At 40.2% G+C, this 23,845-nt stretch overlaps 1 protein-coding gene and 1 non-coding gene across 2 annotated transcripts; both read right to left on the reverse strand.

Moving 5' to 3' along the window:
• Window positions 1-3,266: 3,266 nt before the first annotated feature.
• Window positions 3,267-17,441, reverse strand: LOC128711723 (membrane-bound alkaline phosphatase-like). Its single transcript, XM_053806607.1, has 6 exons — window positions 17,274-17,441; window positions 15,875-16,009; window positions 12,968-13,154; window positions 11,573-11,745; window positions 11,346-11,498; window positions 3,267-4,031 (listed from the first exon to the last, which is right to left on the reverse strand). Exons 1-6 carry the CDS (start codon window positions 17,439-17,441, stop codon window positions 3,267-3,269), a joined length of 1,581 nt encoding a protein of 526 aa, XP_053662582.1.
• Trnae-cuc (transfer RNA glutamic acid (anticodon CUC)) lies at window positions 12,504-12,575 on the reverse strand. The gene has a single exon. It is a non-coding gene; the product is annotated as a tRNA-Glu (tRNA).
• Window positions 17,442-23,845: the final 6,404 nt, after the last annotated feature.

Genomic DNA, 23,845 nt, shown 5'->3' on the forward strand with positions numbered 1-23,845 from the left:
CCATAGAATAAACGCCTTTGAACGTTGAAGTTAATAAAACGTTGTCGTTTACAGCAAATTAGCTATTAAACAAAAAAAACTTGAAAATGGGCTTGCTAAATATGAATTTTATAGTGGAGTTGAATTAAATTTTGTATTAAGACATTTTCAAATGAATTTTTACTTCACTTTTGACTGTTAAACTAAATAAGCAATTTTTAAATTAACACAGTAGCAAGACATATTAAACCAAGTTGCGTCCGACGTATGAACTCTTCAGTTCTCGCCACGGGATGCTTTCGATTGTTGATTGTGTATTTACTATATTTTACTTAAAGAGGAGCTTTGTGGTTTATTATACTAGTGTTGTGAACGAAAACTTAAAATAATAATATGATTATTATACACCTGTAAGATAAATTTGCTATAAAAGTGTATTAACCACAAGTTTCACGGAGTGCAGGCATGGTATGAACTCGTCTGAACTCACCGAGGCAACTTCAATTCTTCAACAGCGCACAATCAAAAGCAAATTTCGCCAAAAATATATCCCATAGTTTCTTGGTATGCTATAATAGATAACGATTTACAATATATTTACTCACTTTTTTTGTTTATTTGTTAAAATTAGGGTTTGTAAGGATTAATGCGGATATTTTTCTGTTCCATGAATGACATCCGCCCTTATTGCGTTACGTGAAATATTGCGCATGTCTCACAAGATTGTAATCTTTTTGCCCTGTATTTCCGTTTGTGTTTTACATTATTTGGGAGTTTTTCAATTGTTTTATTTATTTTTGTTTTTTGAATGCATACCTACTAGCTTTGTTGATTACTAACAGTCTAACAATTGGATAATGTATGAATTCATCGGTACTTCAAGCTTGTCATGTTTAATTGAATACGATCGTAATTGTAATTTGAGTGTTGATTTACGTTCAGTTACTTGCACTTAATTTACTTCACGTTATAGGAAAACCTTGTTATACAAATTAGTCCTCCAATTTGTTGAAAAAAAGCAATAACATTCGATGGAAAAGTACAGTACTGTAAAACACTTCCTAGTAACAACAGACCTAAGCGCTAGTGCGCATGTGCTGATCTTTTCCCTGTGATCAAAGGAGCGTCCTTCACGAATAGCCTCATTGGAAAAATATATTAGTAAGGGAATTTACTAATATTTCCATACTGTTTCATAAAATGGAAAGAGTAATTAATTGTATTAAATTAAATTTATGTTGTTTAACGCTTATTTCCAATTAATTTTAGAACAAATCCACATTATTTGTTATACGTTTAGCACAACACAGCAAAATAGGTTATACAAGGTAGGCAATAGTTATATAAGATAAAGAACATCTTGCTGCAGGGGTGTAGTTGTGCAGCACTTTTTCGAGCACTTTAGTCGAAGGGTGGCAATATTCGAGCAACACGTTCGGAAAACGTTCGGAAGGGTTCGGGTGGCTTCGGAGTTTTGTGTTTTCTTTTCCTTTTGTTTGCTTCAACAAAGCAATTCGTAGAACGCTAAGCTCCACCCACTTTTTCTAACGCTTCACGCTAAAAACGCTTCACAAAATTAGTTTGGCGGTTTTTTTTTTGTATAAATGTATAAATCTATTTAAACAATTTCATATTATGTAAAATTCTACCAAATTGGCATCAGGAATGGATTAAAAGTTGTGTTTCCATGTGATCGAATAGATCCAGCAAACTTTTTTATCATTGCCTACATATCTCCCAAAGTCTCTGTAAAACTAGATGATGTCCAATAGCTTCAGCAAAAAAGGAGGACCACTTTTCTTCCTCCGACGTGTTACCTAACTAAAAAGAAAACACGCTCCAAACGGGGCGGATAAAACAAGCTGCAAGGCTGCGGTGGATACAGTGCGGTGGCCAGCAAGCAAACCGTAGCCCAAGGCGAACCCAAAACAAGTTTCGGTCCGATGAAGGAAAACAACCTCCGTCGGCAGTGGAGAAGAAGTCAACGGAAACTGGTTTTTATGCTAATAAGCTAAGCGTGTGTACTTTCAAAACGCGAAGCTCTTACAAGCTTTAGCTCTTTGTGGTGGCCACAAATGTGAAACTGGCATAAATATGTAATACGAGCATTGAGGCTTTGGGTTTAGGGCTTTGATTCAATGTTAACTGACAGTTGACAGGAAGGTTTGCCTTTTCATTATTCATTTGCTAATCAATGCGTATGGGTTAAGTAAGCATTTTACTTGTGGAGGAATTAGGTGGAGGAAAGAGTGTTTTAATTTTTGGCCTATTTATGCCTTTATTTTAACAAAATTTCTTTATCTGTTTAAATGTCATGATTTCACAGTGTTTGGTATTATGATTGGTACCTTTGTGCAATAAACAGAATCTGGTGTAATAAACGATTTACGGTATAAATAAAAACTCATGAAGACAAAAGATGATTAAGGACTCCATAGCGAAAAAATAAGAGGAAATATGAAAAGGAAGTGAAGTGAAAGTAAATAATGAAGACTAGTGGATGACAGTCGTAACAATAAGGCAGACAGATAAGATGCCAATCGAAAAATGGGTGGAAATTTTTTTGATTAACCAGAAATAGATAAGAGGAGATTTGCAGTATCGATAACTTCCTGCAGCAACTCTGCGATGAATACAGCCAGAGACTATCTACTATTCACCAACAATCAATCAATCTTACGAATCAATCAACTTACAATCTATCGAGGAATTCATAGACCATGCTTGAAGACCACCACGAAGTAGTGGAATATTTAAGTATCAGTTAAGTTTCGATTAAAACGTAATTTTTAAGCAAAGTAAATGAGATAATTACGAAGATAACTAGAGTTGACCAAGTCTGAATTCCAGAGTACGATTCCTTAATTCCTTAATTGGCATCAATTAATACAGAACTCTCGAGTTCATGTGACAAAGTTGGAGTTATTGCTCGAATCTTTTCGAGTAGAACTGGAACGTGCTGTGTTAGCCGTAGAATAATTTTACTCTTCCTTCAACGTATTCCGAACATGTTTGAGAATGTTCAAAGCTAAAAAACAAAAATAAAATAAATAAATTCTTGACGCTTAATTAAACAATCAATTGCAATTTATTATGAAAAAAAAAAATCTCCAAGAGCCAAACCAATCAACCTCTAGAAATCTTTCACCTTTTTCACCTTTTCCCACATCCCAACACTCGTCTCCTTCAGTATGACTGTTATCTGGGTATGATTTAATTTTGAAAAGTGGATGCTACGGTCTCACATTACGCGTCCGTTTGACGGCCCACACCACGGGCCACTAATTCTAGGCAAACAATCGTGCACCGAGCGCTGCAAGGATCGTGGCCGAAGAAAGCACCAGAGTTGCCGCTCCATCACACGCACCATCCATGCAGGAAGCGAACGCAATCGTATGGGCCACAAAGTGCTGCTCGTAACCACCGGACAGCATGAATGCCCACGGTCCGGAGGCGTACACGGTAACGTCCTCGCCTCCATCGGCACCCACGGCCATTGGTACCATGGCGGGGCAGGTTCGCTCCAGCGGGTTCGGAACACCCTGCAGCACTTGCATCGGATCAAGCCGTCCAGTGCCGGCGCTGTAGTACGCCGAGTGAGCCGGACCGGTAGCGTAGTTCAGCCCGAGGTATGGCAATGTATCCTGGGTACTGGTACCGGCCGGTGTAGCCATCGGATCGGTGGAACGGGCCGGATAGCCGGGCAGGCTAAGCGTGCTGCCGACGTCGTTCATCGAGATAAAGAGCGTGTTTGTTTCGCTCGCCATCATGTTGGCCATGTTGAACGCGTTGGAATAGTGTCGAACCTGATCGAACGCTTTGCGTGGCTTGTTTTGGCCATGTGCCCGACGGATGTTTCCGTCCTCCACGAACAGCAGGAACCCTTCGGTGTGTTCCGGTTTCTGAAGCATCTCGAGCGAGTAATGAACCATGCGCACGAGGGCTGGAGTGTCACTGTCGCTGGCAATGTCGGAGCTAAAGGGCAGGTGGTCGTAGTCGAACAGTCCGAGAAGGTAGTCGATCTTTGAAGTGTCCAAGCTGGCCAGCTCACCCTGTGGAAATATTAAAAAAACATAGAACAGGGTTAAAGAATGAGGTCTAGTTATAATATTGAAGTTGTTAAAAGTAGCACAAGCAATGTTAAAGACTTGTTTCTAAAATTTTCAAATATTTAAAACATTATCTCAATATTTAAACAAGTTATTAAATCCTTATATTAGAGATGTAACATCGAAGCAGTACAATAGAACCCTCTCTTTAAGGTACTTCATAACCAATTTGTGTAACAAGCAGCAACTTTTTGTCACTTCCGTCGATAACAAAATACGAAACAAAGCGAACAATCGGAAAAGTACTGTGCTGCCACATATGCCTCACAAACTACACACACCCACACTGCCCCCGAACGCATCCTACACTCAAAGATAAACCCCTATTGCGTACGATATGGCCTCACTGCTGTTGCTGCTGCTGTTAAATGGGATTACAAATCAAATCAAATAACCGAATACCGAAATGGGGGAACTGAATATTCCACTCAAGCGAGGGTGTTTGCTGCGTGTGGTACGAAAGTACGACAGCAAGTGGAAAAGAATCACGCTGACAACGGCAGTACAGCAGTGCGCCAGGCTGGTGATGTCCTTATGGTACGGTTAAAGAAGGGACGGTTTTTAGATACGGTTGGCAATGAAGGGGAAGCAGTAATAGAACGAAGGAGTCAGGTTGATGAGGGGAGAAATTTAATAAATATTTAAAATGCTGATTAAGATTCAGACCCATCGACACGGGGACTTTAATGCTATCGACGGTGAGGCTGTGTTGTGCTAATTTCACGTAATGAGATGCCACGAACGGAGTCACAAGTCACATATAGCTTCGATTCAAATTGAGTGTTACAGTGGGTATTTCTGGGCAGGTGTCGGTCATGCAATTTAAGGACAGAGCGTCTTCCAAATTTCAGACACTAAGCTAGGAATATCAACCAACTTTAAGATGACGATGTGTTTGCCGCGTTTCATTCAATATTGTGAGATGAGCAGATGGGATTTCTCACCCTAATGAGCTATGCACAGACCTCTGTGATAGTGAGATGAAGTAAATATGTGGATTAAAAACTTTATTGTTTATTACTATTATAAACTTGGAAGAGTCGATATTTCATGCAACTATTTCTCTTGAATAATTGAACAAGTAGTACCGTACAGCATCAAACTACGGACAACTTCAAATTACGGACATTCTTCACGTTTTAGCTGAATAATTACATACCGAAACTACAACCACTCTGCCTATTAATTTTACATGTTTGCCATGATATACTGGAATCAATTTTTAAAGTTACTGGGGTATTTTAGGCCCCAATTTTGGAAATAAATAAATGTTTATCATCTTTCGCTACTGCTCAGTTCAACACTGAAGCCTTTCTTGGCAGTTCTTTTTCAAGTCGACTCCAGTGTGAATTCATCTTTAATACTCTTTACTCTAGTCTAGACACATCGGAATACATCAGTCTCAAATCTTGAGATAATTATCAATGAGAAAAATGTGCTGGTTTGGATTTCATTTTATTCATTTCAGTTCATTCATTTTTATCCTCTTAATTTCACAAAAAATCCATTTTAATTTTGTTCCCAATTCGAATCACGACTTTTTTTTATGCCGGACAGCAGCACAGAAGAACATCACAGAAGAAAACCGCAATAGTAGGCGTAGGAATGTCACCACGAGGGGGTTTCCCTTGTTTACAAGATTGAACTGAAGGAGCACAAATGTGACCAAAATCGCGGACAGCCGTGTCTTTTGATGTCTATTTGATCGGTGATAAGTTATATACGAGATAGTTGTGCTTTTAGCAAAGAAAGTGAGTGATTTATAAACCCTACTGACAAAGTTTCTAGGCTAGCTTTGCACCGGCTTCCACTGGGGAAGTAAACATTTAAGTATTAACTCATTTACAATTGTTTTCGATACAATCAATTTACTGTGCAGAATTAAGAAAACACTCATTTTCTACTACCACACAGAGTGTTCCTCATTAAAAAACTCAGATATAGTACCGGTAGCATCGTAATTAGTTCAGGACTTAGACCAGAAGATCAAAAATTATTGCAATACTAGCGCAGATAAAAGCTCAGGCATAATGATCACTCAAATTTTTCCTATTTTCAAATGACTTAGCCTTTGGCAGGAGTCTTTAAAGCCTTTCTGCTTTTTTACGCTATCACTCTCTGTCAATTTGGGTCTACCTAGTGGTCCCCTGTTCATGAGGATATAAGAAAATCTTGGATTTCAACGCCATGACCAACTTACCGGAGCAACTCTCGCACTTGGCTAAGAAGATTTTGTCGGTTTTGGGCAGAGTTCATGTCTAATTCTTAGGTTCTTTTATTCCTTAAGCATTTTACCACCCGGAGTAGACATATATCTGTATGAATTTGATGCAGCCAACAATTAATTTGGAGAGTCATCAAGAGACATTCTTTCATGTTACTCAATGTCTACTTATGCATCAAATGTGACAGGATCATCGATTTGGTTGAAACAATGATAATCGATTGTCCAAAATACAACTAAAAAATTTTGAAACAAAACTCGCACAAAGATATTCGTATTCGTATCACAATCTGATAGGCTAAAATACAGATATCCCTACATCACGAATTAAGTACTCGCCTAAAATCGTTGGTGCTCTTGCGAATCGAAAGTTTCAAAGTAGATGAGTTATAATTCGATTTAAAACCCGAACCCTCTCGTTACACTCCACCATGCGAACGATTGTACAGCTCTAGCTTGATTTTAAATTATTCAGCAAAAAGTTTGCTTAACCGGAAAGCACTGACGCAGCGAACAAAGTGTGGTACAACGACTCTTTCGCTTCACTATCGCTTCGGTACAGCAATCAACTAGCAGCTAATCGATGCAGAAACAATTCGTGCCGAGGACAGCCATCGGTCGGATTAGGGTGCCCGAGTAGCCGCACTCTTATCCTCGTGTAAACATTGGCCTTTAATTGGATTTCTCCGGTCTGAACTCGATCATCCACCCAAAAAACCCGCAAAAGGTCTCGAACCACCCAGTGGTTACCCCGGTGGGAAACGGATGCTACATTCCGTGTGCAATATCGTGGCGTAAAAGTTCCAAAAGAGATTAAAGAAAACGGTGTTACCGCACAGTGTCGCTCGGCGAGGTGTGTTACAGCCCCTTCCAAACATCCCACCAAGCACCACCAAACAGCAAAAAAAAAAAACCCCACACCAAGGCAAGAGAATTGCCATGGTATGGGCCGGATGAATTTTATGTCTCAATAAAGGTTTGCGGTTCATTCCCGTGCTCCAGGCCCCAGGAATTGCCAAACTGCGAGGACTCGGCAAGCTTTTTATAACGTTAATTAATGGCAATGATCAAATTTAATGAATTTCTCCATTCGTGCTAGCGTGCCGCGTACGTTTGGTGGCGGCAGCATTGAAGGAATGCAAAAATCGATTCGAAACAAACAACTGGTGGAGACTGTTCCAGGTGAGGTCAATTAAAGAGAATTCCTGACAGTCACATCCATTTTGTGGTTGGTGACGAGTGGTGCTGTAAGAAAGTGTTTCGAATAATAAAATGTTTCTGGTAAAAAATAATATCCTGAATAGTGAAAAGTTTTAAGCAGAAATAATTATACGAAAATTGTACAATAATTGAGAATTTTAATATAAAAAATAGAAATCATGATAAAAACAAGCAATTAAAACTTTTACGTACATTAAGAAAAAGAGTTTAGTACGCTTTGTTTTCTATTTCTATTTTGCATCATAATTGTCTCTATTTCATATGTTCTCTTTTAGATTTTGTATTATTTATTCTTTTGGCATTATTTCCCGTATGTTTTGAGTTATGATATCTTCTTTTCATAATTCTTTCTTTGTCTGATTGTTTTGTCCGATTGATGCCATCATTCACTCAATCAAAACAGTTTCTAAGCATTTCAATGTAAATTCTAAATTTTGCATATGGTTATTGAATAGTTATTTTTTTACGTTTAGGATTTGCAGACTTGTTTTTTTCGTAGGATTTCTTTTTCTGAGCATAAAAATATAAACCCATCCGTGGGTATACCGAAACACTTTTGCATAAAATCCTGCCGACTTTATGTTTATAGGTACTATCCTTCTTCTCTTCTCTGGATTCTTCCATTCTGGAGGGCAGATTTTAATGAAACCGCACTTTTGCTAACACAAATGTGTCACGATGCACGATGGTTTTGGTATCATAAAACCAGAATCACCTTTCGATCGTAAACTCGAAACTCCATACGAAATTTACCGATCGAAAAAACAAACCCCAAAGGCGCGTGGATGAGGCAACGAGGTGGTAAGGCATCTAAAAACTGATAACCATCTCACACCCGCGTCCGGACACGAATGATTGACAATAAACCGTTCGAGTGTCGCGAATATTAGAATGCAGCAGCGCTCCCACAGTCACCGACCCTGAACGTATACGGAACGAACGAACGAACGAACGATCGAAATAATAATAATGAATAAAGTGGAGAAGCATCCCTGTTTTAAGCGGGCCGCGTTTGTTCAACACGTCCGCCACGGTGTCGCCTGCGTTCGTTCGCGGCACAACGTGACGATAAACTTCAAACGCAGTCCACCTTCAAACGGAGCGCGCGTGCAGCGCAACCGAACGGGCGCGGCCAAACGAATGCAACCGCGCTCGCTGGTTCGTTGTTCCTGTACGCCCGTTGTTCGTTCGGGCGGTTTGTTCACACTGCGGTGGGGTCACCGCGTGTGATGATGTACTTGCGGTGCAGTTCGATTGCGAATCGAAACTCGTTCGATCGGTGCGGTGGAAACGTGCCCAACTTCTTTAGCGCGTTGCATTGGGAAATGCCCGGGACAGTCGCATGGATGCATGTTTTGGACAAAATTATGTAATTGAAATTGAGAAATATTTAAGTGAGAATTTATATTAATTTTGGTTGAATTATAAAAGTTTTCAGAGTTCAGAGAACTGTATGAAACATTTTTGATAGAAATATTATTTAATTTCAAGGATACCAAGTTATTAAAAATTTGTACTAAACCTTTTTTTTTTTTTTTTGACAAACTTTGACGCTAGTTAACCTTTAGAGTATATTTTTAAATGGTTTGTTGCATTATGGGTTTTGTTCAGTTATTAGTTTTTATATTTTTCTATGAAACAAATACAATCAAAAGTGACATTTGAACTGAATTTTTTAACCAAACTCTGTATATTCTCCTGATACTTTTACTATAAAAGAAAAGAGTTAAATAATAGATTTTGTAAGAATAATTTTTTGCCCTAAACAACCCCTTTAAGCTCTAATAAACTATCGTTTCTTTGTGTCTCAAGAGAATCTGATAACGACCAGCCAATATACATTCCTCAAAATTGTAAAATACATTTTGGCCACTGCAATCGAAAATGTACATCCAATTCGAAGTTTAAACCAACCAACGGAAGTGGTCCCCACATTATTTCCCCCCGTCGCCTCCACACGCATGATCTGTTTAAAACCTTTCCGTCGTTTGCATTCTCGTTTGTCAAAAACAAAAACCCTCCTCCGGTGCCTGCCCATTCCCGTCTGCACAATATGCACCAATATCTTTGAATTAAAATGACCAGTGCATCCACACCTCAAACCCGATCATCGGCCAGCAGGTTTGGGTACAAGCGTTTGGGCCTGTTTTTTTTTTTGCCGTTCCGATTTTATGCACGCTAGTGGCGGGAATTGACATGCCGAATGATTTATATCAGCCATTTTACACCGTTCGAACCGAGCGAAAATACATACACACACACACACATGCGGTACGATAAATCAAATCAAACCTGTGTCCCAAGCCGGGTATCCCCTTTAGCACGCGAGAATGCTTCTGATCGATGTTTGGAATATGTTCGAGGTTTTTATTATTTTACTCATGCTTCTTTCGTTGCTATTCTGAGTGTTTGTTCGTTTAGAGGCGCCGGTTAGCTGGACGAATAGATTGAATGATAATAAAAGATAAAAACTCAGAATACTGTATAGTTATTGGTTTGCAAAGTGGGGAAATTCGCGGCGCAAAGGAAAACATCAAGGAGGTTCTATGAGACGCATCAATTAATTTGGAAATCTATGTTCGTTCTTATATGTTGAGGTGAATTTATTAAAAAACGATTCAAGTAGGTTTTTAAACATCAACACAATTGAATATATAATATGAATGAATAGATTTGCCTAATATCGCTTGTTACAAAGGACAAATAGGTAGAACAATGAATGAATCAATAAGAACAACTTGAGCACTTCCATAAACTAGTGAAAACTTCATCACAACATAGTTGATATTTTTCTATTAAAATTTTAACAAAAGAAATGAAAGTTATAAAAGACTGATACCAAAATGCAACATTTCGTATGTGAATGCGATTCATCAATCTTGCTCCAGTGTCGTACTTCAGATCGTTTGCAAACGAACATAAATTACAGTAACCGTCTCCGCAATCATTACTCCCCAGCCGACAGTTTCAAGCTCGCAGAATGTTCAACCGAACAGTCGAGCGCTCCACCGTACCCCCCAACGAATTCGCCATTCCATACAAAGATGGGCCCATAAATCATGGAGGATTTTATCGGAAATCGGTTCTTCCGTTTGCGATGTGCCCAAAAAAAAATCGGTGCGGATTATGTCTTTATTAAGGGAAGCTACTCAAACCGGGCCGGCTTAAAAGCAGTGAGAAAGACTCAAGAGCAAGCAAACATGCTTGAAATGATAAATTAAAACTTGCGGCACCATAAGCCCGCACTAATCGCTCCACGTTTGGTTGTGAGAAAACATGGAAATTGTTATCGTTAATAATGTTTTATTACGTGAGGTTCGTGCCCGGCGAAGAGTTTTGTGCAGCTACATCAGCTAGAAAATGACAACTTGTACGTGATTTTGGTACTATTATTAAAATACAATGTGAAGTTCCAGTGAAACATTTTATGGAAACAACATTTATGGGAACTCCCAACGCTCCATGTTCTCCCAAAGCAACAACATAAATCCCACCCTCACATCAACGATGGAGCCGATTCGATACAGTGAAACCGTTCTCGAGTCGTAGTCGTAAAAGTTTTTCACTAGCTGTATCGGCGCCCGGCCGTTCTTGTCCCCTCGGGACCGATTGTTAAGGTCATAAGCGAATGAAAAATGGGACGGAGCTGCAGTTAATGGATTTTCCAACTAGCAACACGCAAACGACCACCACGTGGATGGGAAAAAGCACTTCTCAACATGAAGCATACGGCACTATTCCAATCGTAGTAGCCTTTGCGTTCGTTTATCTTTAAGCAAACCCAAGCTTGATAGAGGTAAAGGTGTACTCACCACGGTTGTGATGTACGTCGTGTTTACTGCTCCCTGTTTCGATTGTTTCCATTCCGTGATTAGGTTTTTGCCATCGGTTCTCAATCCTCGTGCACCGGAAGTATCCGTTTCGGTGGTGGGTATAAACTGTTTGCGTCCTCCACCGAGTATGACCTGAAGTATGCGACACAAAGCGTAATTGAAATATTGAATTGAAGTAATTCTAAAACATGTTCTCGCAGCCATACCTTGAACTGTTTGCTAAGGTCACCGTGGATGAGTTGATGGGCAATGTCCGGAACGGTGTCAGCGTTACATCCAGCCGCTTTAACGTCCGCATCGTTTTCCCAATCACTATTCGGACTGTTCGCGTACAGGGCAGCGTTCGAACCGGACGTAACACGGGATGTAGTCGCAAAACCTGGTGGATAATTTAATGATGAGTTAATTTGAAGAATATTCTTCTTTCCTCCGAAGAAAATTTAATAGTTCTGGTAATCTCCAATTGAGCAGTAAACTTTCGCAAAGCATCCGAAGTATGTTTTAAGTAGTTTTCTTTGAAAAACATTGTATCATTCTTGTGTTTTTTTTTTAACAAATGCAATCCAATTGGAAATATAGAAGTTGTATGAAAGCATTGGAAGAATAATAAAGATTTATACCTAAAGCACTTGAACATTAAAGCCAAAGATAAAATTTGCATGGAGCATAGTAAGAAACGAAAGGTTTTAGGCTTAGAAAATGTTGATTAAGAGAATCTGATTTATATCGAAATAAGCATGTACTGACTGTCCAATGGACCAAAGAATAATTTATATGTTTAAGTTCAAATTCAAACCTGAACCAACGGCTATAACAAAGTGTCCTCAATGGTTTATTCTGTATCCTATTACTTAAGAAATTAAGGCAAAATTTTGCGAATTCGGTGCACTCAAAGATATGACTTTATCTTGAAATTCAATTAATCGTCCCTTTGAACAATATGGCTAATCGATCAATAATACAGTAAATCTTAATCGGAGCTAACTTCTAAGAGCTCCTATACAACAAATTGTTGTTACAACAATTCTCGAGTAAATGAGCAGAGTTAATATAAATCATATTCTTTACCATAATCCAATAAGAGAGACGTTCGAACAAAAAGAATGCTCCTTCCACACAAGCAAAAGAAAAAGCTCTTTCCCATACCGGGAATCGAACCCGGGCCTTCCGGGTGAGAGCCGGATATCCTAACCACTAGACAATATGGGACTTGTTAACACCCAGTAACCATAAATAGAGTCCATCAAACACACAAGTTTAGGATACGCTTCGTTTCATCTCATTCATTTCTTCTGTCTTATGACGTTTTCTTGTAGACTGGTGGTTTGACTCTCTCTATAAATAGTTAATCGAACTGCGCATGCCTCCTAAAGACAAGACTATCATTTTAAAAAAACTGCTACCGTTCTTGCCATAGCATCGTAACGTATTTTCAAACACCGATAACAAACAATTGAACCAAAGTGATACAATTGAAAGACGATAAATCACACAATCTTCCATGCAGGAAAATTCACAAACGAAAATTCTTCCCTACAACGAAATTCCTCGGGCTGGTAGTGAAAATATTATCGTGCAAAAACAGAAATAAAACCACTTACCAACCGCTTTGCCCGCCTCGAGGGCCCATTTAGCGATGGAGGCAAGTTTTTTCGCCGGATCCATCGTACACTCGCCCCGATTGACGGTCGGATCCATGGCCACGGTGCCAAAGTTAGATTTCACACCCGTCAGAAAGGCCGTTCCAGCGCAGGCACTGTCCGGTACACGGCTGTCCACGCAGTAACTCTGTTCCAGGTGGTGGGTGAAAAGAGAAAAACAGAAACGACGCGCAATGGATTAGAAGCCTCGAGCTAGATAAATAATCCTTCCCTTCTGCTACAAGCTGAAAAAAAACAAATCCATCCATCCCCATTAGCTTGGCAATAGCCCATCAACACTGGTCCACCTGGCCTTGCCCGGTCCGAACCGAACGACTAAGTGGTCAATTTATTACCCCATCCTACGGGGTTCGGGCTAGGAATTGGTTGGGAAATTTTGTTGGAAAACTCCCTAGCGCACCCGTTGGCCCGATCACACATACAACCGTATAAATGGGGAGGATGACGCTACAAATCATGGTCTGGTGCCTCACGATACTTTTTTTCCACACGCTTCCCAAGACCATGTGTTTCCAATCAATAACCGGAAAAATGGAATAGAACCGAACGGAACGGGGAACGGAATCCCATTCCAGCGTGTCATCGTTCAATTGCTTCGCTTTCTCGCTTTCTCGCTCGCTCTCTCTCTCTCTCTCCCACTACCGTTGCTTTACCATCGTTTCGGAACCTTTTCGATCAGAAAACATTTTCCCCAATCGATTTACCAGTGCAGATACCATTCGGTACCGTACGATGGTCTTTTTTTACTTCTTCTGGGGAGACAGTTCTTATGGAATTTTCCCACCCCGTCCATACGCTCACAGGGGGATGTTTTTTTCGTATTATTTGTTCTTGCGATCTTTCTGGCTTTTTTATCCTTCTGTATGGTTTTCCTTTTTTTTCCTTTTTTTCCTACAGTAGCAGAAAAAAGTGGTAATCATGTTGCACATTTTCCGGTTCAATTGGAAAGCATGAATAGAACGTTTTCAAACAGCACAGGAGTGTAAGTTTTCTTCGGGGCAGGCAAAAGGTCCCGGTTCTTGGTTAGAAGTGGTCGAGTGAGAGCATGGCCCCTTGGTGTAAATCTGCTCCAGGACAACAGGGACACAAGTTAGAGTTGAAGAACTCATGGAGTGTGTTCAAGGGTTTTTGGGGCGGATGCGTCTAAAGGTAGTAAATGTTTTATATTGATGGCTTAGGTCGCTACGTTACTAGCCTATAAAGTACTATTTGAAAAGTCAGGAAAATAATGGTGCATATCGCAGATGGAATGTTACAATCTGTTGCAAGTGTTATAATAATTGATGAATTTGATCAATTTTGTTGTCGAGACTTTGTTGCAATGAATTGTAATTAGTAATGGGCTTTTTCTTCTTTTTTTTTTATACAACAACCTCAAGAGGTCTAGGCTTGTCATTTTTGGCTTTCTTTGGCTTTTATTTACACTTAACCAAATATTCAAGTCATATTTACGAAGGTTTGATCCAGACAGGATTTTGGACCTGTCGTATGAAGACCGTCACCTCTAGTAGCGAGTATTGAGCAACTAATAATTAATAATAGTAAATATGAATATTAAAATTAATTTTATACTGTCAATGATTATTTATTTGAAAAAAGAAGACGATTTTTTTGCAATAAGAACGGCTTAGCCGTTATATAGCAAAGGCGAAAATCATTAATAATTTCAAATTAATTACAATTACAATTTCATAATTACAGTAATTTTAGATGGAACTAGATATGAGTATGGGACAGGTTTGTCATACAAAGAAACAAATTCCAAGGTGCTTAGCAGAACCCTAACAAAGGGCACTAAAACCATGAATGTAGGCATTTGAAACAGCTTTTTTGTGGTCTTAATGACCTTTCGTTTTGGTTTCAGCATGGATGGATAGAGTGGATCCTCTATTTGAGATTTGGCCATAACAATTCTGTTCTGGAAGATCTGAGACATGCTGGGAGGATTGGTAGTTCAAAAGTTTAACTCAAATTAGCCCATCTTCTGCAGTGATTCTTCGGCATGAAGGGCGATATCAAGACAGTCCAAGGTATCACAGGCACGCACGTGACACTTTGAGGAAGACACTTGTTGCCCATCATAACAAGTCCTGAATAAAGAACATAGTATTTTTCGTTGTTCATCAACCAACGGAACTTCAATGTCGAGTATATAAAGCAAGCACTGATCGTAACCAATTCGAGTGAAAGGGGTTTAATCATCAATCAAGACGCTGATGTTGCGCTTAATAAACATAAACAAACTTTAAAAAAATACCATGTCCTTCATCCGTTGCTTCTGGCTGATGGACCCGGGCTCAGATGCAGCTTGCATCTAACAATGTATAAAAAAGTACACCTGATCCAGGTATTTATTCACCTTTCACAACAACATTCCACAACTGCTTCCTAAATTCCAAAAGCGATTTGAACTGATTCCCCAAACTGATTGCACTGCATTTCATTGTATGGTTCAAAGCTCTGTTAATTAATGGGTTCTTCAAATCCAAGAAACAATCACTTTCCAATATCAATTCCAATACAATCCTGGTTAGTTAATACCATTTCCCCCGAAAAACTATCATCATATCGATAAAAACGAATAGTGCAATCGAAGCAAACCGGATTTTGCAAACCGTTTTCCATTACGCTACGGTTGCTATGCAATTTCACCCATCTGCAATCTAGTTGGCAGTGTAGATGATGATGATGTTGTTCACGATCCATTCTCCATTACCGACACGGAACACATCGAAGCGCTTTGTTTCCTAGTGTCGATTTACTCGTAATATCTCCGTTGAGCACGAATCGGTACGATGCGATGCTGCATATTCCAACTGCACACTCCCACCCCAAACCCCAACTTACCCGGGCATTTCCGCTCCACTTCAAACGCTCGAAGGCAAACGTTTCATTGTCACCCCCGTTGTAGAACCGTGCAGCAGTCACGGTTGGCTGGGACATGCCTGCACCGACAAACACCATGATGTTTTTGGCGATGTTCTGCACAATACCAGGGTAGACGGTGGCAGAGTTGTGTTGTGGCCAGCGAAACAAATCGATAGACGTGAGTGATGCATCGTTTATAGGAAAACAAAAAAAAAACAACAATATTAGACAAATTTATCCTAACTTAATTTAAATATTTTAATTAATACACAAAAGCAGGAAAAAACGTATTTTTTTGTAAAATATTGAATATAATCATTAATGTTAATGGGGCTCCAATTCAAGTAAAACACTTAATATCAAACATGAAGACTCGTGTACCAACAGTGCCGCATATCGCTTTGGTCATATAAACTTCTCATCGCTGCAAAATGGTGGAACGAATTGGTAAACATGGTCAGATTGCACTACATAACCGAAACGATATACTGTACTGGTGTGTACAAAGTAAACATAATCTGAATTTGAATGTTTCTGATGGCTAATAATTAATGAAACAAACAACAAATAATATTAAATAATAATAAATAATACACAAAACTTAAAATATTCAGGTCAAGATAAACACGAATATCTTAAAAAGCGGTTAAAACCATTGTCCTACTATGGAAGTCGCAACAGTTAGCTGACTAAGCAATCGAATTAAGTGGAGTTTAAACACACACCGCTTAAGACACCGATCGTATTACAGCCCCTAACGCATGTTATGTCTGCCTATTAATAACTATTTATTGTACCGAACATTACAACGAGCTTACTGATAGCGACAGTAATGCAACTCTACTTCTTCACGACCCATTCTACACACCCAGCGGAATGCATCCACTTGATTCCTACGATAAGAAACGAAATCGCCGGGGAAATAATGAGTAAGTGTGAAATGCTTCTGAATGTCTGTTATCGAAATTGGATTGATGATTTGCAAACAGGATCAACGCCAATTTACCACATCCAGATCCAGATTGATTGGTTTCGGTTGCATAGCCTGCTGATATGAGCCAACCATAATCAGCTCGGAGTTGAAGGAAGGTTTTTTTTTTCTATTGTTGACACCACTATCTTAGCATCGTGATAAAGCCAACAGCGGATATCTGCCTTGCGCCGTACAATGTATAACACCTTATCGAACAATGAGGGACAATTGCTTCATTCAAGTTAAGTATGCATGCGTTAGATTCTTCATAGCTGTTATCACTTTCACTTAATCAAAAATGTAATAAACAAACACTATACTAATTATACAACACATTCCATCCACACACACAGTCACTCCCCCCTACGTAAAGTTACTAAACGAAACAACACAATCGATAATTACAATCTTCTGCATCGTGTAGTCCTTCTTCTCGAACAGCAGCTCGTGCGCCATATGCTTCCAGTAGTGGGCATCGTGTTCTTCGTGCCCGCTGACCTCCATCCAAGCGGATCCTGTCATAAGGATCAGCACCAGGCTGAGAAGGGCCTCCCATACGCCCCAACGGTACATGGTCGTAGTTCGGGTTCACTTCTTCACGTCACTACCGAATCCACCACAGAGTGCGAATCAGATGCGGATCGTACCTCGCAAACAACTGACTGCTGCCGCATGCAACATTGGTTCGTTTTATAGGCATCTGATAAGGTTGTTCGAATCGGTAGATAGGCAGCAATCTTACCACTCCGCACACGCTGCTAACCCTCGTGCAGAAGTGACAGCCGTCTTGGGAATCAGATGCACAAATCACGAGCATAATGGCTAAAATGCATGCGTTTTTAAGCTAAGATTTTTATGACGTTTGATCGTTTGACAATAATTATTTTTATGTTTCGATTGGTAATGATAACTTTTTGTCCGATGTATGTTAGCTCCGACATATTTGTTTGGTCATTTCTTACTGTCGATTACTACGACTTGCTTTGAATTCTAGTTTTCATAGTTCCACAGAGTATTTTGAATGATTTTCATACCTATTTCGGTTTGTTTTAGATTTTTAAATTCAAAAGCACAATCCACAATGTTGCCATGTCACAGATCAGGCTGCACTTTTGCGTGTTGCGTTACACGCACTGACAACATGTCGCATGTCGCACGGGTGTGCCGTGTGCAAAACATTGCTGAAGATTTTTGCACACGGGCCCAACACAAAATCGCCTCAGTTCAAACCATTGTCCCTCAGTCGCCGGGTGCGCGAACGCGCGCACTTCGATCACTCGAACAACACCTTCGGTCGCTACCGCTGGATGATGGCCGGTCCGTAGGCATGCGTAAATTGCTTTGTTACATCGGCACCCCTTCGTTCCTTATCGTAAGCCGTCCGCATTGCCCGGGGCGGCAAAGTGAGACTCGGGACGGTGTGAACGTGAATGGGGTTAAGATGATACGGTAGATAAGGTAGAGCGGATCAATCGAGACGATTGACGACTGTTTTATTCGCCGTTCAACTCATACCAATCGATGATGTTGGACATTGTACACCGAAATCACCCAAAATGTACGAGAATGAGGGGAAAATGCAATTAGAGATGTGGAGAGTGTAATTAATCTGTAGCGAAGTGAACAACACACGTTTCTTGTTGTTATATTAAGCAGTAAACAGCAAGGACTGTACAGCATGAAAACAATTATTGTACCTCGACTAGTCACCGCTAGAGGACGCCACCTATTACGGCTAGTGTTTGTTATGTAAATAAATTATCCAACGATTTTGTTGATTTTATTTTATTATGGTGAACATTATTACGGCCATAAAACTTCCTAACAGAAAATAAAATATTTTGTCTTATCGGTATTTGTCACAGGGCCGGCAATAAAGATAAAAACGTTAAAGGAGGTCTAAACAACAATCTCAGTCTTGATACATATCTCGGTTTGACAGGTTCTACTGTACGTTCTATTAATACTGAGCTGTAATTCAATTCATATCCTAAATTGTCAGCCTTTCGCCTACGTTATCAGAGGTAACAAAGGTTGAGGAACTAAACAGAGACATTGAAATAAGAGTTAGCATTCTTTTATTTCTTCACTAATCATGTGACGTCATATCATCGATTGGCGCCTTCTGTATTGCAGGAATTTGTAGAGCCTATGCTATTGACGAGTCCTCTAAACAACGCATCTTCAGTTTTCGCTGCTTAAATATAGAGTATCGATCAAGGTTTGCAAACACTTTTAGCTCCAAGAAATCGTTACTTTCGACTGGTTTATTTTACTGCTCTGGAGGATCTGGAGGATCAGAGAAGCACTTTGTCAGAGCATTTGTTAATCAGTATTTTCATATAAATTGACACCGATTGCTAATCAAAATGAAATGAACGTGCGAGTAAAGACAGCCCTGAAAGCATTGTTACGCGAATGTCGGTAACTCATCGTGGTACCTTATGCCAGGGCTTAGATAAATACAAACATGAGAAATAAGTTTAGGATCCAAAGGGATTCAAACATTTTCGACAGCTTGTTCTACACTTTTTCCTTCAACTACGTGATTCTCCATTTTATTCCGCACTTAGGCCGATAGTGTCATTGATTCTAGGCATCTTACCATCGTGGCATATGTAAAGAATCGGGCACACAGTAAAGAATTGGTGAGTGTTATGTTTTAATCCTTACTTATTATTTATTGATTAAATTCAATAGACCGTTAGTGGCCCCTAGAAGCATCACAAGCACATCGCAATACAGTGTTTCCGGGGATAATATTGACCAGCTCAGCGAGATGTTGTTTGGTTCGGGAATGTAATTGACTTGTTCGGCAAGTTATTAAATTGTACAGAAAAAATGGCGTTGACATGTTCGGCAGAACTATTGAGCAATCAGAAAGCGACAGATTTGGCTCAAAACGATCACAAACGTCATTGAATTCCTTACACATCACAAGAAATGGGTCAGAGGAACCAAATCAAGTACGACACGCTGACACGCTCCCACGAAGCGATCTTCAGCTCAACAGGTTGAGTCCAGAGAGCAGCACCGGCGATTCGATCCGGTTGTCAAAGAGTCCAGCAATAAATAATCTTTACGCGTTACAATTATGTTGTTTCAGGGATTCCAAGACAAGTAACACGCAGCGTACTTCATAATTCTCCTGGATTTTCCAGGAACGAATAGCAAAGTGAGTGACTTTCCGCTGGGTAGATTCTAGTCGTGCCAAGGAGCGTTAACAGCTGTAGACCAAAGGTGTAGCAGGCTTCTGCAGGTCAGAAAAGAGTATTCGGAACAAGTATAAGGAAGATGTCACAGTATATTCAATTAACTACAACCCTTCGGAGATACATTCAGAAGTTGCATGCGGAAGACGACCTCTTCAAAAGTTCTCACGCTTTCGCTGAGTGATTGCCTTTAATAAACCACAAACCCCAGATATTCACTTGTTTCCTTACGAACACATCAGTAACTCTTGGAAATACCTGAAAGAAAGCTCCATCTTCTCCTAAAAACTTTTGTTGTTTACTGAAGTTCAAGAAAAAAAATTGTGACGAAGATCCCTAGCCAACAGTTCTTTTCAATTCCATCCAGTATCCCAACCGTTTAAAGCTGATTTAAATTGATTCGGCATTGTAATGCACCACCAAGAGCTACCCCATTCTATCATCCTAAACCTCGCAACCAGATGGAGCTAATTACTTCCAGTTAGAGCACTCGAGGACCCACTCCAACGTACCCCAAAATCCCATTCCAGAGCACGATAACGTCCCAAGGCTCCTCGTATTGGAGCTCTCTCTCTCTTTCTCTCTCTTTATCCCTTTTCGTAACATAAAAAAAGAACTTTTCTAACTTACCATCCTTGAGGGAAGAGAAACCGAGAAGCAAAGGTACCAAACACAACCGAATCGGACGGAACGGAAAACCTTTTCGGGGGATCGTTGGTATCAGCGGGAAGGAAGAAATTGGGACGCGATACAATTGAATCGAGCAAGAAGAAACACATCATTTCCCGGTGCGCTGTTCGACTGTGAAGTGAAAAAAGAAGCACGTTTACCTTCTAGCTTTCTGTGCCTCACACAACAGCCTCATCATCATCATCATCATTGGGCGTCATCGTTTGGCCACCGCAACCGGGACCGGGGGATTCGTTTCGGAAGCACTTTCTACAGTGACGCCACGGCGTCCCACGCTTCGTTCCGTTTCAATCGACCGTAAGATAGAATCTTGCTTGCTTCCCACCAGAGCACGCCAACATCATCAAACCCAGGGCGGTAGGCCTTTGCTTTACACTCTCCGCGTTCGTACGTTTCGCTGGTTCGGCCGTTTCGGGTTGCGTTTTGTTGCTCGCTTTATTGCGCAAGTCATGCCCGCACTGTTCCGTCGGCTGGGGGCTTCATCATCGCGTTCAGTTCCGCTGCTCGACCTGGTTTTTCTTTCCCTCGTCATCCGAAACACCACCGACCGTCGCGTCACCGGTTTGCACCTTGTGGCGCTGTGTGATTGTGTCGCGGTGTCTTGTGTGTTGGCCGTGCCGCATCGCGCGCGCTCCCGATGTCGACGATGATGCGCCGATGATGATAATGATGATGAAGAAATCCGGTGCCACGTTCGGTGGCATCAAAACCGAAAACACACAACCTACCAAGCCACGATGTCGCGTTTCGGGCGCACGTAAAACGGAAACGTGTAAAAAAAACACAACGAAAATCGTAAAAAAACGGAAGAAAGGTAAAACATTACAACGCTACAAAAGTCGATGAACTTTTAGGGAACGCACTTTTATCCGAAGGGATTTTTCGGGGGGGTTTTAGCTAGCTCTTAAGATGGGTGTTGAGCATTTTTATCCTTTTTAGCGTATTATTAAAATCACAACAGTACAAAATAGTTGAATAACAATGCTTGAATGTTGCTTACAGTGAGAAATTAAAAAAAAAGTGAAGTTCGATATTAAACCAGAAATCGTTCAGCATTAGCAATACACATGGCGCCACCTAGTGGTAGGGGATGGAAGCGTACATTGCTTGCAAGTTGCGTGCAGGCTTGCTATGGGAGAATAAAACAACAAAATGGAGAGAGAAACATCGGAAATAGATGATTTAGGTAAGAAATTATTTAAGTAAAGTGATCTTCTGTTTTTAGCGTTGAAAGATCAGTTTAACATGTTAATATTACTTTAATGAGCTACCATTTGAAAATACCATTTGAAATCCATTGTTTTGTACAATTTTATCGAAAAAGCATGAATTGAGAGTTGCTTGGAGTTTGAGTTAAATTTTCCAAACTGCTTTTAAGGCGCACTCTGGATATAACATTTACTAAAAATTGTTTGGCCAACTATCTTGGACGAAATAAGTTCGGGATGCTGCTGGAAGCATCCCGAACCATTACAAAACCGCTGTGGTAGAGTTTTGATCCGGAAAATCTCAATTTCTGTCTGCTATTTAAACAGTGATTTTAATTTGAACTTTCGAGACATAATAGACTCCATATTCCAAATTAATTTTCAGATTTTTTTTAACTTTTTTTTGTACGATGTTTACCGTTTCCGACCCAATCTTTTACTTACTTACTTACTTACTTACTTACTTACTTACTTACTTACTTACTTACTTACTTACTTACTTACTTACTTACTTACTTACTTACTTACTTACTTACTTACTTACTTACTTACTTACTTACTTACTTACTTACTTACTTACTTACTTACTTACTTACTTACTTACTTACTTACTTACTTACTTACTTACTTACTTACTTACTTACTTACTTACTTACTTACTTACTTACTTACTTACTTACTTACTTACTTACTTACTTACTTACTTACTTACTTACTTACTTACTTACTTACATCTGATCATCTTCCACTCGAACGCGATTTACAGGGATTCGTCTGTTTTGTACAAAGCCCATGTCTCTGAGACTTTTGTGAGTATTGAAATTATACAAGCTCTAAAAGAACAAAATTAACAACAGGTATTTCATAGGCATTATTTGTGAAAGCCTAAAATCTACTTTCATTTATAAATAAAACAGTGAGACACGAACATTGCTTCCAAATTCTTCAAATAGCCGATTAAAGATTGAGGAATACCTTCTTCAACATAAACCGAAGTAATAGCCCAGCACGGTAAAGAATTAAAGCTTATAAAGCTATTAAATATGGAAAAGAAAACTTTTCTCTTATGCTTCTCCCACCCGTCGCCGAGAATATCCCACCACAATCACTCCAAAACGCCCGTTCCGTTGTAAAACGATTCCGATTTAATGCGATAATTAGCACCTCATTACACCTTCAAATATTTACATACGAAGGTTAGGCGATTTTCCGCGTCGCTAGTGCTCTTAGTTGCCCGAACGCGACGCTGGATGATGATAAATCTGCCAACGAAACGCTCCACCGGTCAGCATAATTGGTTTATAACGATCGGCTCTCGGTTGGGCAAAGTCAAGCACACGGCACTCCACGGTAATCATAAACGGTAGTCCCCACCACCCCCGTGCGGCTTTGGCCTGCATAATCCCCAATCCCCATTTGTTGACTTTCAATCACCGGAACCGCTGGAGTTCGAACAATATCCGAGCACCCCCACCACTCCACGCGTACGCCCTGACGTCACGGCCAAAGGATCCATCATGCTGGGTCGGTCTACCAGCCATTGGTTTGACCATGGGGTAAGCATCTGTGCCGGTTCCCAGCGTAAAGTGAAAGTTGACCGGACGACCGGGATAATTGTTCTGTTTACATTAGTTTGTCACGAATATTCAATTTTACGCCCGCTAGGAACGCTAACTCCTGTTTGTTCCTGGTTTGTCCGGTGGACAAACAGTTTGGTTTGACAGCTCAGCAAAGGCGGTGGCCGATATCGTTGTGCTCGCAGGCAAGCAGGTCGTCCAAGTGTTACACCATCATTGGGCGTCGGTTGTTTGCTTACAGCCGGGATAATCTCACCGAGGACGTTGATTCACTTTGCACCATGCTAAAC

The sequence above is a fragment of the Anopheles marshallii genome, chromosome 3, assembly GCF_943734725.1.
Source record: "Anopheles marshallii chromosome 3, idAnoMarsDA_429_01, whole genome shotgun sequence".
Taxonomy (NCBI): domain Eukaryota; kingdom Metazoa; phylum Arthropoda; class Insecta; order Diptera; family Culicidae; genus Anopheles; species Anopheles marshallii.